The 16,692-nt window shown below is 36.4% G+C and overlaps 1 protein-coding gene across 1 annotated transcript in view; it reads left to right on the top strand.

Moving 5' to 3' along the window:
- Nucleotides 1–4,506: 4,506 nt before the first annotated feature.
- PCMTD1 (protein-L-isoaspartate (D-aspartate) O-methyltransferase domain containing 1) overlaps nucleotides 4,507–16,692 on the top strand; it is a 23,827-nt gene continuing 11,641 nt past the window's right edge. The window contains exons 1-2 of the mRNA XM_010292185.1: nucleotides 4,507–4,939; nucleotides 8,963–9,065. Coding sequence (XP_010290487.1) covers nucleotides 4,633–4,939; nucleotides 8,963–9,065 — 410 coding nt within the window. The 5' untranslated portion in view covers nucleotides 4,507–4,632. The remainder of the gene's footprint in view (nucleotides 4,940–8,962; nucleotides 9,066–16,692) is intronic.

Raw genomic sequence — 16,692 nt, forward strand, 5'->3', positions numbered from 1 at the left:
CCTAAGGAGTTAACTTGATTTGCAACTCTATTTGTAAAAATTCTGAAACATGCAAAACTTGTGTCTCTTTGAAAGCTGGCAAAAAAAAAAAAAAAAGCTTGGCAAACCTCGTATCTGGTTACTAACTTCTCAGATAAGAATTTTGCATGTCTTAAAATAGTCAAGAACTAAAATGCACTCAGATTGTCAGCACTCTTAGATGCATATAGCCAAAGAACACCTGTTAAATTAATGTGACAAAATTATTTACGATAAGAAATTCCAGTAAAATTGGTTACAAGTTAGGTCAGAAACAGGTCAGAGGTGTTGTGACAGTTGTGTAAATTTTTACAGAAATTCCAAGGTGTGTTGATGCTTCATTTTTATTGTGAATGTAAGAAACTTCAAGATAAAGAGTTCCAACTTATAAAAATAAATTCATGAGTAGTATGGAATGAGAAGCCGAATTTTTCTTTAATTGTAGTTGGTTTTAATCAGTGAGAGAACTTTTTTTTTATTCAGGACTATTGACATTTCAACTCCTAAACTACAATTTCTGTTGGCTTTTGTGTTGCAAAGATTCCTAAAGCTAAAGGCAATTGTTGCATTTTGTTAATGTTATGCCCCCTTCCCCTTTCTTCTGAAATTCCTCTACCTCTTGGTCTAATGGGCATCAGAACGCTGCTTGTGCTCTTTGTGAACTGTGTGTGTTTCAATTTAGGTATCCGTGAGCTTCACAGGATGCTTTCTGTGAGCTTTGTAGCTACATAGAAAGTTTTGTCATCGTATGCTCTGCTTTTTATCTTGGTCCTGGGTCAGCTGTCACAGGGAAGTTTTGACTACCTTGCCCTTTTTTTCCAGCTTTTTTTCCAGTTTGTGAGGTGGTTTCTTTTGTGTGTTTAAAATAGTAGAAAATAAATCTGACTTCACGTGTTTATTGCCTCTGTTAGAAGCAAGTAATTTTACTCTCATAAGGAAAAAGCTTACAAACATAAACGCATTGGAGGGAAGTAAAATATCACAAGCCACTTCTGCATTACAAGAGATCACTTTTCATGAAAAGATCTTTTTTTTTTTTAACTTCCTAGGGTGTTTTTTGGTTTTTTTAACAAAAATAACTTTCCACTTGAGTAGCATTTTTGCTTACCTGTAGCTGTAGAGGCCAGAGTTGATTAAAAAAAGCAAATGAAAAGCAAGGTATCTAAAAAGCAAACAATATCACTGTCTTTACTAATGTCACCCTTTTCAGCTGGGGCAGTGTATCGAGAACACAATGCAACGTTCACCCACACTTCCAACTAGCAACGCTGTTCTGCTGCGTAAGTGTCCCATTCTTGAGAGGAGGCCTCCTTTTTTTTTTTTTTCTCCTCTACTTCGCACAATGTCATGCTGTGTACCAGACCATTTCTGTTCTTGCCTTTTGAGATTCTGTGTGATAACCGTTCACGAAGATGAAACACTTGGTGGGTGTCATCAGTAGAAAATCTTATGATACTACTGTAAATTTAGCTGTCAGATAATACCAAGAATATAAAATTACAAAATACTTGAAGAAATTCATTCTGTTTTAGTGTAGTGACTGTATTGAAGTTAGCAAATGTTATTTACGGGAAACGAATTTTAGGTGAACCTAGTAAATACAGTTTTTGATAGAAATGGTAAAGCTTTAGGTTGGAATAGGCTTTTTCCATCCAAGCAGTTTGTGTATTTGCCAGCTCACCAGTTAAGCGTAGATAGTTGGTGAAGTTCTCCATCTGCTGGTACGAGGTGGTGAATGCACACTGCAGGTAGGGCTGGAACTGGTATTTCTGTTCCTTTAAATGTAGCAGCTGCATTAGTCTTCAAGAAACTTAGTTCTTAAATTTACTTTTTAGTTAAAATTATTTCCAAACGTGTCTCAAGACAATCATTAACTTAAGACGAAGGGCTGGCAAAACCTGTTGTTTTAGTTACGGTAGATTATTTAACTTCATAACTATTGTTTGATTCAGCAGTTCAGTGAACTTTTAGGTTTGAGGCAAGTGCAGACAAGCGAGCAGAGCTGGAATATTTTTACAGATCATTTTTTATTTAAAAAAACCAAACACCCAACCTTCCCTCAAGTTCCTATTTCCTGTGTAAATTGTCCCTTATTTTTTTTTGCAAATAGAAAGGGACATTACACACACAGGCCTACTTACTCTGCTCGTGGAACACTAGAATGTTGAGAAGTGCAGTTTTTCCTGCTGGTTGATAATTGTGCCTGCTGACTTTTTACCTCCTTCCACTCCAGGATGTCAGTGAGAATTGGTTTTGCTTCAGGCAGAACACCACAGCTGGAGCGGTGAACGGCCATCATTTCACCAGTGATTTTACGAGGGCTCTAGCAGCCCTGAGCATTCTGCTCCTCCCCCTGTCCCTTACTTTTTAAAGTATGTTTGTAGTTGAGGAGAAGCATTGTGACTGTATCTGTGTGCTTGAAGTTTTAAACCTAACTGTGTATCTTAGCACTGGTACTATATAGTTATTCATCTTTATTACTGATTTTGTGTTCTATGTAAATTAATGCAAGGCAAGGATAAGGAAACACTTCTGTCAGAATTGCAGATGGAAATGAGGCTCCGTTTGTTGGAAGACTGTTTTGTGATGGCTGTCTAGACATGGGAGGGATAAGAACAGTACAACTTTGGTGTTGAGTACTGTAGAAACCTTGTCTTTTTAAAGCAAGAAGAAAATAGCAGGCCAAAACAAATTTCAAAGTCTAATCGTAGTTTTCCCTTATTTAGGATTATGTGCATTTTTATATATGCCCTTTCTGCTCAGAACTGATCTTTAATAGTTTTAGTACTGTTTTTGATTCTGAGCTTGGTGTTCAGAAAAGTGAATTTATTCATTGGACTACAGTCCAGCATGTGAGCCCATTTTTTTTCATTCTCAAGGATGTGTCAGTGCTGTACTTCAGAATCATTGCAGTTGGCAGTTTAATCCTTCAGGAAAATGGTTCAAACTCTAAAAGTCTTTGTTTAATGTTGCAAGTGGTGGGGGGGGAACCCCACCAAATTTGAAGTTGCTTGTAGTTTTTCGAAGTTTCCAGTTGGTTTTGTGGAAGGGTTTATTAGTATTGTTTTGATAGAGTTGGAGTAGTACTGATTTGATAGATACTGTTAAACATGTGGAAAAAGATTCGTTAGTGTTCTAAGAAGGTGGTTCTTTTACATTATTTAACCATAAAAATTGTGCTGTGGTGATCCCCACAATGTAAACTTAGTGTCGTGGTTTGGTCTGAAACTGGACACCAGCTTCGTTCTGAAAACTTAAATGGCGTTGGGCATCTGGATTGTGTTTATGAAATCCTGACTTGCGAATTTGCACAAATAGACATACACAAAACAGGAATTTGCTGAATTGTGTTAGAATATTCTCAAAGGCTACATTCATATTTTTAAAAAGAATGCTTGGTGAAATATGCTGCTTTGAAGAGGCAGGTGCAATTTTTTTAATAGGTGGTACTCAGCAATGCAATTAAAAAGTCAGGGATGAGTGTGTCTTTGTGGTTTTTATTTGTTTGTTGACTAGGTTACTTAGAAGGTGCACCAAAATTCATGATGGTGCTTTTCTTCTTTTGGCTATCTAAGCTGGCTTTGTAATTAATGTTAACATCTAGCTCACTGTGGGTACTGTATTCATCTAGAAGTGGTGGATTAAACCTTTTTGTTTTCCTTTCTTCCAGTCTTTTGTTGGTATTTTATTGGTAATTCACACAACATTGAAAATGTTAACATCTGGATTTTATGGGTTTAGTGACTAATAATGTAATAACTGCAGATAAAATACAGATCTGAAGGAATTATTTTGAAGTGAATATGGTGTGTAGAATTAATGAAACTTGCTAGTCACTTAAGAGCTAGCAAGCTCTTGAAAACTTCTAGGTACCTAAGGATACTCCTCTAGTGAATATGGCAGGCATTAGGAGGAGCTCAGATACTCAGGGGGGTTTCCTGTGCTGAATCCAGAGCAGAGCAATGTGTGCCCTAGTGCATTAGTATTCTGGTTCAACTCAAAAGTGAACATCTGAGAAGCATCTCTTGGACATTACCACTCACCTGGCTTTTGTCTCCCACTATGGGGTGATTTCAGAGCATGTAAACCCAGCTCATTTCAAATGTAAGTTGGTACGTGCTCCAACTGCTGTTGGACATTCATTTCTCATGATGGGACTAGAGCTAGTCCAAAGGCAGTTGCTGTCCCTCCCCAAATACACGTAATATGGGTGATAGGTTCTTTGCTCTGTCGTGTTTGCAGTGTCTTGTGTAAAACACTGCATTACTTGCTAGTGTGGACAGCCCATGGTGACATATTAAAGCTAAGCTAAACATCGGATTGAGTTAAAATCTGAAGAGCAGAATTTTGATTAAATACTAGCTATCCTGAATCTTAATAGTTCTGCTTCGTGAAGTAATCCAATACTAGCAATATTTCATCACCCTCTTCATAGTTGTTCATTTGCTTCTCTTTTGAAACTCAAGTTATGTAAACATATCTTTTTTCCAGGACTCGTTTGTGATGTGCTTCTGAAAGAAGAACTGAGAATCCATTACATACTTACACTTTTGGGAAAACTCTCCTTCTAATGTATTTTGCAAACTAGTTGAATTATCATCATAGAAATTCAGCATGGGAGGAGCTGTGAGTGCTGGAGAAGACAATGATGACTTAATTGATAATTTGAAAGAAGCTCAGTACATTCGCACTGAGAGTGTGGAGCAAGCCTTCAGAGCAATTGATCGTGGTGATTATTATCTGGAAGGATACAGGGACAATGCTTATAAAGACTTGGCCTGGAAGCATGGAAATATACACTTGTCAGCACCTTGCATTTATTCTGAAGTCATGGAAGCACTGAAGCTTCAGCCTGGATTATCTTTTCTAAATCTGGGTAGTGGAACCGGATACTTGAGTACAATGGTGGGATTAATATTAGGTAACTTGAATGTTTTTATTTTAATACAGTGTTTCTGCATATTTTTAGAGGATTATACAAGCCCTGTAAAAATTCATTTTTACGTCTTCAAAAATGACAGTACTATACTTAACACTGGGTGTTCTGAGACATGTTAAAATATTGTATGTTATCTACAAGGTGTTCAGTGATGCTGCTGTTCAGTGACATTTCATGGAGTTCTGGAAGAGAAGATTGTTCCTGCTTGCCTTTCTGTAATCTAAAATTCTTATTTGAAAGAAAACAGTCCTTTTGCTGCTTAAAATGAAATGGCATAGAGGAACAATTTTTGAGGACTAAAATTGTAGTCTGCATTTGCACCATGTTTATGCCCTTTAGGTTACTATTTTGATCTTCAGTTTATGGAAAGAAAAATCTAAATTTTAAAGGGTAACGACTCTTGAAATTTAGTTGAAAAACAGATCTATCAGCATGCAAGCAATTATGTTAAAATACATTTATTTAATCACTTTATTAGTGGGAAAGTTTTGGGATGTAGACTGATAAGACTGTTTAAGCACTGCAGGTCTGTGTTTTTTTAAAACTGTTTTAACAGATTAGCACTGTGTTTTTTCTTCTGTTTTCAAATATATTTCCAGTATGGAAAAAAGATGGGATGAAATATTGCTGTCTACATTTAAATTTTAAAACTTACCTTAGAGAGAAAAATGTTTTAATTATCCTCCCTCCCCAATATTTAGAACATAGACCATGTGTATCAACAAATTTTTACAAGCTAATTTCATTACATGAAATAACTTCATTTATTTCAATATGTAGTTTTCATAGATACAATTTTATTGACTGTATTACATGGAGTTTTCATATTTCCTTGGTTGCCGAAACCTTGCTGTGACAGGTAGTACACAGATTTTGCATATATTTATATACACAACTGAGGTGTGAAGAGTTGGTTTGTTAATTTTCAATTAGTTCAGTTACTCGGCCATCTACTCTTACTTACTTATTAAAGAATAGAAATGATCACTAATAGTATACAACAAAAGTAATTTGTTGGCATCTCTGGCAGTGTTTTTTGTTCCAGTTAATACCAATAAATTCAACAGATTCTACTGTTCTCTTGTGGAAACAGGACTTATGTTCATTCACAGGTAAAAAAAAAAAAATCTACTCTATTAGAGTGTTGCTTTGCCCTTTTCAAGAGTGTTTCTGTTTAAGTGAGTAGATATTTTTAATAAGATTGTAATATTTTAAGCTCAGTGTTCTATCTCAGTATTAAAACAATTAGTAAGTATTGCTACATTTTTTTCTCTAAATGTTTGCTCAGGTTAGTGAGTAATGGTATTCATTTATTCCTTTGCCTTGGGGAAAGTTTTGTTATTTCATTACTCTTTCTTAACTATGATCTTTAAAAAAGAAATTGTGGCTTATGTATATTGCACTTGTAGCTGTCTATGTATCTAACCCATTTGTGGTGTCTGTTGGTTGGCTGTTGAATGCTCCTGGATTTGACCTCTCCCTATCAAGCAGAATTCCTATCCTTCAGAATGTTGTATGTGGAGTTGAAGAAATTAAACAGGAAAAGACTTGTCTTCTGCGGAGGGTGAGATTGGCTGACAGCCCCTGAGGAGCACTGTTATGCTGCAGATGTTCCCACAGAGCCAGCTCAGGTGCTGATACTTCTCTAGCAGTGCTGAGGAGCCTGGAGCAGTGACTGCGCAGCTACTTACAGAAGCACTTTCTATGTTTCGGTAGTGCTGTAGCCAGTCTCCAAAGGCTGCTTAGTGTTATAATGTGGTTTGAATGCTAGGCTGAGGCATGGAAGGTATAAATATAATTCGTGTGCTTGTATTTTCGTACTCTGCTCCATTTGATGAAATTACTTTTTACATATAATCTTTCTTTGTTATTTTAGTGTTTTTTTTTTTTTAACCAGGGAACAGCTGCTTTAACAAAGAAAAAGAAACAGATGTAGTTTTCTAACAAATAAGCCATATATATTTTTAAAAGCTCACACCTTTTTTAAACGAATTTCAGTGTGCACTGCAGTTAATACCAGAGCGCCATGTTTTGTGTTTTTTACAGTAGTTAGGTATCTTTCAATTTGATAATGTAGTGAGTAGTATTTCTGCCATGTTGACAATGTCAAAATGACTAGATTAAATTACCACATAATTTGAAACACTGTAAGTATAGAAACATGCTAAAAAAACCAAACGCACCACTCCATATATGGAGATTAAATTAACTGTTGCTGATACCATTAAAATGTAAACGTAGTTCAGACTAAGTGGTAGACTTTGGAGAGTAGCAGAGAAGTTGGTTTCACGTTTTTAAAATGCTGACTCTTGGCTTAAATGTACAGCTGTGACTTTCCTGATGAAAGAAGAGAACATCTTTCTCATATTTCTGTTCAGTAGCATGATGTGGTGGTGTCTTGCATTCATAAATTTAATTTCAAGCTGTTGGAGCAACTGACATTTCCAGGTTTTTTCTTTGTTTTTCAAAATTGTGTATTGAAAGGAGTGTATGTTTGAATTTTGGGACAGATGATGTCAATGCATTTTTAATTTACTTCAAATTATGAGGGTAAAGGAATGGCAATTAATTTTTAATTAAAAAAAAACATGCCTTGGATGCTGCTGCATGCTGTAGAACTGTAACTACACTGGTTAGAAGCTTCATAGCTTATTACCGTACAACGGAACATTAAATAATTAAGCAGCTAGGAAGGGATTGCCTATGCTAATGCTTTTCTTAATGTGATAGATAATAAACCAAATTTACAGTAGATATGAATGTCAGCAGGAGGTACATGTTTTCACAAGTTCTAAGAAGATCCCCTGGATGATCTTCCTACCTCTTGCCTGCCATCAGAGAGGTCTTACAAGTGCTGCCTGTGTTAACCTATTGGACTGGTTTTATTTTACCTATTAGAAAATGTTCTAGACTCTGTTAAGAATTGCAATTATTAATTATCTTAGTGGCATATACTGTTTTGTTTTTTTTTTTCTTGCAATAAAATGAAACCTTTCTCAGTAACCCTAGGTCTGTTTTGTTAATCAGTGTCCTAGAAAAGACAGATTGAATTCTGTTTCATTGGAGTAACATCTTTGAGCAAAGTATTTAGGAGAGACTTAGAATGCAGTAGAGAATATAAATATAAGTTTTGTCTAATCTTCTGATGTTTACTTTCCTTCTTCCCCTTCCCTCTCCCTTTTCCAATTCTGTGCTCCAGTGACTAAAGTCTGTGGGCTGTGAGTGCGTGTTAAATATAGAATCCCTACAGTAAATGTGACTATCTGATTCAGATTCCTTCCTGATGTGGGTAATCCTCATAATACTGTCTCATGATTTCTTCTTGTTCCTGAAATACAGCATTAACTTTTGGCACACAGATTGACTTGGAAATATAGTTGGATTTGATTGCAGGAAAGCAGTGTTGCAATCGTGATGCGATTGTAATGAGTGAACATAATGTGGTAATTTTCAGTTTTCTAAATAGAAATTAATTATTATATAAGTAAATCAGGAGCAGACTTCTGATTTTGGAACCTGCAAAATAAAAGAGCAGATGTGGCTAAGGGGTATAATATCTGATCTCTGTATTGTCAAAAGTGAAAATTTTGCCATCATAAAACTTTTCAAAATTTAAATACCAAAATATGGAGTAAATTATAATTTGCAATTGTTGTATTACAGCTAAATACTGTGTTGAAAAAGAAGTTGCTCAGACTGACTTAAGTGTAGTCAGATTAATTTTTTTCTGCATGCTTATGAAGAAAATTCATTCTATCAAATGGTTTTGCCACAGTTCTATCCCTGTTCTTTCATTTATCCTTTGGCCTTTTACCTTCCTCTTAAGCAGTGGTAAGGCAGGTGCAAAAAATAACTCTGTCTAGCAGTATTGGGAGACTTCTGTGATTTATGTAATGTTGGTGCTTTCACAGATGAAAGGTATAATGCTGTTCCATGCGGTTGTGCTATGCTTGAGAAAAAAACCAAGCCACAAACAAAAACCACCCTGCTGTTTTTTATTTACAGGACCTTTTGGGATAAATCATGGAATAGAGCTTCATTCAGATGTGGTAGAATATGCCAAGGAAAAATTGGAGAGCTTCATAAAATATAGTGATAGCTTTGATAAGTAAGTATCTAATCTGTCTAGTTCACTTTGCAGCAACATTTTTGTTTTTAAACTGAGTGCATCATTGGTTATGAGTTTAGGGAGAGGAGAAGAATGGCATCACACAACCAAAACATAAAATTTCCAGTTTGTGACAACTAGTTCATGAGGTAAGTTAAGGCTTAAGAAAGCACGCTTTAGAAATGTGTGAGTATCCCTGCTGTGTAGTACTTAACAAAATTTATTTCCCTGCATTTTGGCGGTGTGTACACATACACACACGTATGTATGTGCACTACATGCATATATACATATGTACTTACGAGAATGACGTGATATACAGGTGTCTTTGCATGTATAGAGTAATTTGTATCCATTAAGTCAGTTTTTATATATAATTGGACATCATCTTCCTGTACAGTATTTTTTCTAATCTACCACTATTGATCTAGACAGTGGTAAATTTATCTGATTGTTTTCATGTTAATTACCTGAAGAGCTGGACTTTTCAGTATTCGTCTGTGCTCATATATCACTCACTTCTGTTGGTATACTCCAGGGTTACAGGGCCTTGAACCTTGCTGGTTCTACCTACTCAATAATTTTGTATTATTAGTTTTAACATGGCCCATAAGAATCTGGATCTTGGGTGCCTCTGCCTCTGTCAAAGGGAAAACAAGGTTCTAGCTAGGGCTGTTCTCTGTAGAGACTTTTTTGCTTACAGGCATAAGTTCTCCAACAGTGATTGTAGGGTACTGTCTGGAAATGTAGAAGAGCTTTTGAATTGCAGGAGTAGCCTAAGAATTGCATGTTCTTTTCTCTTCCCCAGCGGGCAGCAGAGAAAATTCTTCTATCTGTTTACCTTTGTTGTAATGTGCTTTATGAACTGCCATGCTCTTGGTTATGTTGGCTGGAGCTCAATCGACTTTATTCTATACCCCAAACTTTGGGAGCTCTGGTCTGACCACAGGCCTTCCTCCTTATGCTCCTAAGTAATGTAAGGCTCTTAATTAGAGTATAAAGTTAAGTTTAAAGTATCATCCTAGTGTTAACCTTCATGTGAATTCGGTTCTGTACTTCTGATACTGGCTAGATTATTTTAATACTGTGTTTCCCCATTAGAATAAATTGTGTAAGAGAAAATACTTATGCTTCATTACTGCTGTCTTAATTTTCATACAAGTACTTATGCTAGCTGAGGTTAATACATAAAGAAGCCAGAATAAATGATGGATTCAGTCTAGAACTTCATGCTGTGCTTTATATAAGCTGTCCTTAAAAAACGGGTGTGAAATGTGGTCACTTGTGATCATTACTAATACTGCATTAGAGGTTCTGTGAAGTTAGATGTACCTGCCAGTTAATCAATTCTTGCGCATACCTGTATTCGTGCATTCCTGTAGGTCTGTGTCCTCGGAAAATCAAAAAGCTGGTTTTGATAGAAATGTCTTTTCAAACTGGTGATTCTTTTATGTACATAAATTCAGAGAAATTGAATGAAGGGGTAGCAAGGAAAGGCTATAATTTAAACAAAATATGATTACAATATTTACGTAAATGAATATCAGAACACTGGGGTTTATACTTCAAAACATGGAAGAAATGGAAAACACAAAAGTTGCTAAACTTGACATAAGTGAATGTCAGTGTTATATGTATATTATGTTTGAAGGAAGTAAGAGATCATATGTAGTAAATGATTGAAATATTCTTAAAGGAGAAAAGGTGTATTTTCCGCTAACTCAGCAAAGATCAGCTCTGGGGACAGTGTTATAAATGCTGTGTGTTATTTACAATAGTAGTTAAACTGATCTTTAGTTATACAGTGTTATTACAGTGAGGGGGGGAAAAAGCAGGTTGGTGAACGTGTGATCTAAGCTTTACCATTAATTTGTATATTATTATCTTGGCATATGCTGTTTAACAATCCACCTTTTCCTCACAACAATAAAATACTAAGCAATGGCTATAGAAGCACCTTCCTCATCAAACTAACAAGAATTATACTCCTATGAAAGTGCTTTTTGATAGAAATCTACTTGGTAATAGCTGCACTGCAGCTGCTATGGTACTGATCCACTGTTTGGATTTTGTGTTTTGTGGGGGGATTTGTAACTTGTCTGCATAGCTGATTCTGTCTAACTGCTTTCATTGTCAGTAATCTGTTTTTTAATGCAGTTAATGAAGATGGTGTGTGGATTTTTCTGTGATGAGGTCCTTCTATATTCTTTTTTTAATAGAAGCGAATTTATACAGCATGTCTTGAATTTTAATCTGCCTCTCAAAGTGATGTGCTCTGGGTCAGTAAGTCTGGTTTTGATTCTTGTTTCAGTAACTTTTTCCTGCATCTTCATTTATAAGTGAAAGATACTTACCCCAAATTGTGCGGGCTGTGGCACCTGAACTTAACTACCAATTTGGTGCTTAGTATTTGGATGAAAGACCACCCAAGAAAAAGGTGTGCGGTGTCTGTCTACTGTTGAACACTGATGTATACTAAGCAGGCATCCTTACATTTTGAAAGTAGATTATATGTGGCAGACTGGTATGAATGAAGTTAATTGACTGAGTGTACATGTGTGTGTGATGGGGAAAAATACCTTACACTTGCCAGCAGCCTCTAACAAGGCATGCAGGGGACAGAAGGATCACAGAGACCACAATCCGTTTTCCTGGAGTAATGGAGTTATGTGTATGGGGAATTCTGTAAAACTTCACATTGTCACTTCCTTGCATTCTTTCTTTACTGTGTAATGTTCTTCCATCTGGTCTGAATATTTGAAGCAATCTCCTTTTTGAAACAAAAATCAGGGATTTAACCTTATGGGTAGGCACTTGGAGAGCTTCAGCCTAGATAGATCCTAAATATACTTTGTGGTGTTCCTTTGCTTGGAGCAGTAGGCCGTTGGCTTTGCGTGGAGCTGGGTCATGATGATTTAGGTGTGTTACTGTCTGATAAAGCAAGATGGAATATTGCTTTGCCATTTTTACGGGGGAATGATCCAGTGTTGTGTGGTATAATACAACTTTTCCTTTTTTCTTGAGTGCTGATAAGAACATTGTTGAAATGTAATTAAAACCTTGCTTTTGATTTTTGATTGGGGTAGGTGCTTGACCAGAGACTGGAAGCAATGTGAAAATAGCATGTCCAGGATTTGAGACTCTCTGTGCCTAAAGAGAGGGTTGTCTATCTCTGGTAGCTGGGCTTCTCTCAGTTTTGGCCTCTGGAACTCTTCATCAACGGAAAAGCTTTTCAGATACTTGCTTCCGAAAGACAAATAATTGCAGTAATCACTTGTATCTGTATCCATATCCCACCAATCTATAAAAAATAGTTTTCCTCTAAATGGGGGTGGAGTACTTCATCTGAGAAGTAAAATGCTGCCTTGATTTTACTTGACAACCTATGTTTGCCAGTAGAAGCAAAGGAGAAGTGCTGTCTGAAGGTGTCGTCATGGTTAAGGTGCAAAAACTTTAGGTATAGACTAATGAAAGATCTCTGTCTGAGTCTGAAATACGCATAAGGCTCTCTTTCATTCTTAAAACCTTCAGGGAATGCATGCCAATTAAGGGGAAAAAATCATTCCATAAGAAGGCTCTATCTAAAACACGTATGTGCAAGTACCAGGCCCCGCTTCACCTGTTTATTGAAGGGGAATGTGTTGTCTTTTCTGCTCCCAGTCAACTTCTAGACCTAGAATATCCAGCTCGGAGAGAGAGCCACAGGGCAAGGCTAGGTTGCCCATCTTCTAGCACCCTATCAAAAACCAAACCTGGGTAAGCTGGTTGAAGTCTCTGCTGTGAAAGAAAATCACCAACCCTTCTCAGGATCAAAAGAAACCACTTCAATGGTAAGTGACAAGAACCCTAGTACTACTTCTGGGATAACTGTTATGGGTGAAACTTCTTCCTGAAGTCCTGTAGTAGGTTGTGTTGGCATTGAAAAATAGTAAGCTTAATCTTCCAACAGAATATTTATTTGTCTTGATTGAAATTCAGGGCTCCTGCTAGGACTCTGAAAGCTCACTTTCTTTTCATTAAAGCAGATTTGAAACTGAAAGTTCCTTGTATACACACAAAGAAAATAAAGCTCCTTTCTGCCTGTGCAGCTGGTTAATGATTGCAGTAAAAATCTAATCAGGAAAAGCAAACTGCCTCCAAAAGTCACTGGTGGCTTTCTCAGTTTAAATCTTACTGATAACTTAGTCTTAAATTTAAATAAAAATAAATGTCTTATTAGAGGGGAATTACTTGGAGCAGCTTGATGATGCTGGATGGTATTTCAGAATTTTTGGAGAGTTTGAGTTGACTGACTAAAGGAAATGAGTGTGGATGGGAAAACAGCGTATTAAATTCATAGTGAAATGAGTTTTCTTTCTGTAAGGGCTGTGAGCAGCAAGCTGCGATATGACTGTGGTTAGTAAATAAGGGGATAGGCAGAAGTGTACTGTTAGATGATACCCCAGTATGAATGTAGTAGTTGAGAGGTAAAATGTAGCTGGCGTGATGCTAGTTTTAAGTACTAACTAGTTTTTCTCTTAGCAAAAGACAGGTGTAAATAGTTTAAGTGGTTGCTCAGTATTGCCTTTTTTAAAGCATCTTGTAACGTGTTTTACTGTTTCTTTCAAACACAAGCCTCTGGATGTTGAAAGTTGTTTTTCCTTCCAATTACTTTATTTTTCTTCCCAGTTTTATTGAACTTGTTACTTTTTAAAGATTCAAGTATGTATACCACTTAAAAAAAAAAAAAGGAAGACAATTCATGCCTCCTACTTGCACCTAGTTTCATCTTCGAGACATCAGGATAACATCCTGCATTCATGAGGGTTGTGTAGATAGAAGAGCTTAGCCCAAGAAGCATCCTGTACATCTTCAGAGTTGGAAGTAATTAAAGGGTAGGTTTTGTGGGTGGGTGTTATGGTAGGACCAATCAATGAATCCCCTTTAAAAAAAAACAAAAAATACCACACCACAAAAAACCAAAAACTCACAAAACCTAAAAACCTGCTATTAGGGTAGGTTATTGTACTGTGTTCTCTTATGTTTTTTTAGTTACTGTTTTGTTGTCACACAAATACTAGATTGGTGGATATGGATACAGGAGCAACAAAATTTAATCTTAGTTCTTTGCTATAAATGTTTTTTTAAATGGATGTTAATTTTATTACAATAGTGATACTTCATTGTGTTGATATCTATGGGGAATCTTAACTTACAAGAACATGGGCAGTAACAGTCTATTACTTGATAAGTTTCTTAAGTTGCTGCAGCAAAGACAGAAATGCACTTGAAATTCTACAAGCTTTTTTTACATTTATCTGGAAGAAAAGTACTATGGCTGTGTTGAGGATGAACTTGAAACGCCCATCCTTGAGGGATAGATTACAAAAATGTAAAAGATGGAAGGGCAGAATCAGGTCAACAGATGTTTTCTGTGCTTGAAACTGCTTGATTGTCTTGGGCTATGGCTAGATGTGATCTGTGTATGCTTAAATTTATCCTATGGCAAGTGCTCATTTAAAGAGAAATTTTCTGTTGCTGTGTAATCTATAATGGGAACTCTTTACTTTCTGTTCTGTTGGCTGTTGGTTCTCTTGTAATCAAGATACCAGATTCAACTGAAGAACCTATTGTGATTAAAACTTCACCAGATTGTTCCAGCAATTTATTTTTGCCTTTTTTGGTATCTGATGTATGAAATAACCTAAGAGTTTTTTTCATCTTACCTATATAATTCTCTGTAAGACCACCGTGGCCATTTGCTATAGGTGAAAAAATGGTAAATAACATTTGGCATTTCTGAGTTACATTTCAACTCAGTAACGAGGAAAAAAAAAAAGTTAAATGAAATATTGCCTCATCTTGATAGGTAGTTTATGTGATTGTCAATACTGCATGTTAAAGCAATAGATCATTTATTTTCAGCAACGTCATTAATCTAATAAAAGATAGCTCATTGTAACACAGAATGAAATTTAATATCTGATCTGTTTTGATGTCCCAGAGACAACAGGAATAAAATCATCTTGTTGGGTATAGTGACAATTAAGACTAAAAGAATTTGGGTTTGATTAGGTCAAGTTCCATTGTTAAACAATGTCGTTGATACTACTTTCACACTGTAAGACTAACAAGCTTGTAATACTGTCAGCATTCTTAAAATTGCTTACTCCCTTGTATTTGCAGAACCTTTGTATTTAAGTTTTAGGTCATTTCTTGATCAAATGATGGAGTCTTTTATACTTCAGTAAAACTGAACTTCGCTTTTTTGAAATTCTTTGGGGCAAGTTAGTAACACAAATTCTCTAAACTACACTTCAGTCTCTGTTGGAGAGTCATCACAAATCACTGGATTACATAAATACTATACATAAATAAGTGGTACAAGCATTTATTGGCTCTTTCTGGTTCAGAGGCCCATGTATCTTTTTGTGAAAATAGAATCGGCTGAAGATTCAGGGAGCAGGGAAGGAGTCTTGTTGCATTACTGGTAAGATTTACTTTATGGGGGACTGTAGAGCAATAAGTTTGACTGCTGTACAGGTTAACCAGGTTTGAAAAGTCCATAGTTCTGTACTAAGTATGAACTCTGTATGCCTTTATTTCTGGTATTTTGTCAGTGTTCATAATACATGAAGCAGTTGGTTCTGTGGGCAGCATGAATGAAGAGGGTTGTCTTTTGAACTTGGATCTTGCCATGACTGGACACCATTTATAACCTTTTCCTCCTATTTTTCCTACCTAGTTTTATTTAGCTTTCTGGGTAACAGGAAGTTCATAAGTTTTTGAACTGCCTATGTTCGAGTGGGCAGCCAGCATACCAGTGCAAGCCAGCAGGGTGTTAGCATTGCATGGCAAGGTGAGCTGAGTAGACCCCCTTGTTTTTCATCTGATAAGGACTAAAGAGATGTCTTCAGGAATTACATGTACCCTAGTCCATAACTTGTTCAGGTTTGCTGTGGGTAAAACAGCCTGTCAGGAAACTCCTGCTCTTGACAAATTGGTTTGAAACTACCTGAAGCTGTGTTGGGAAAGAATTTATTTTTTGAAGTAAATGGACTAACAAATAACTGGCTGTTTTGGTCCTATGCCTCATGCCTCCACAAAACTGTGCTAATAATGTGGAGCACAGTCCAGCCAATTTAAAGTGCCTATAGACAGAGTTGGTCTCTAGTGCTTAGCCCATCTCATTCTTACAGGTGTAATAAGTTGCTTTTATGTTTTCATTTGCGCTTTGTGTCCCTCTGGTTGCAAGCTCTGGAGCTAAATGAGAAATTCTCTTCAGCTTTTACTGTATTTGTAAAGACCACTGTGGATTTTCACCCACAGCTCAGGTCTAGAGTATTTTGCGTATGGGGAATGTTTTGTGGATTTTTGTTTTGTCTTGTGTTTTTGCTTCCTTGGAGAGTTTGGTGTTCCTGCTTGTTTTAAGACAGTGTGACCAGTGGCTTCATGAGCTTAAGGGTAGTTTCTAGTAGCAGACGCAGTTTAGGAGTATCTGGTAGTAAGCTTGCCAGCTTTTAGAGGAACTTTGAGAAGATCAGAAGAAGTTGTGAAAGTTGCCAGGTTAGGCAGGCAGGCTGTCGTCTTTTTTTTTTTTTTTTTTTTTTAAATAACCAGGGGCTGTCTCAAGAATTAAAAATGCATT

This window comes from Phaethon lepturus, unplaced genomic scaffold (assembly GCF_000687285.1).
Source record: "Phaethon lepturus isolate BGI_N335 unplaced genomic scaffold, ASM68728v1 scaffold7468, whole genome shotgun sequence".
Classification (NCBI taxonomy): domain Eukaryota; kingdom Metazoa; phylum Chordata; class Aves; order Phaethontiformes; family Phaethontidae; genus Phaethon; species Phaethon lepturus.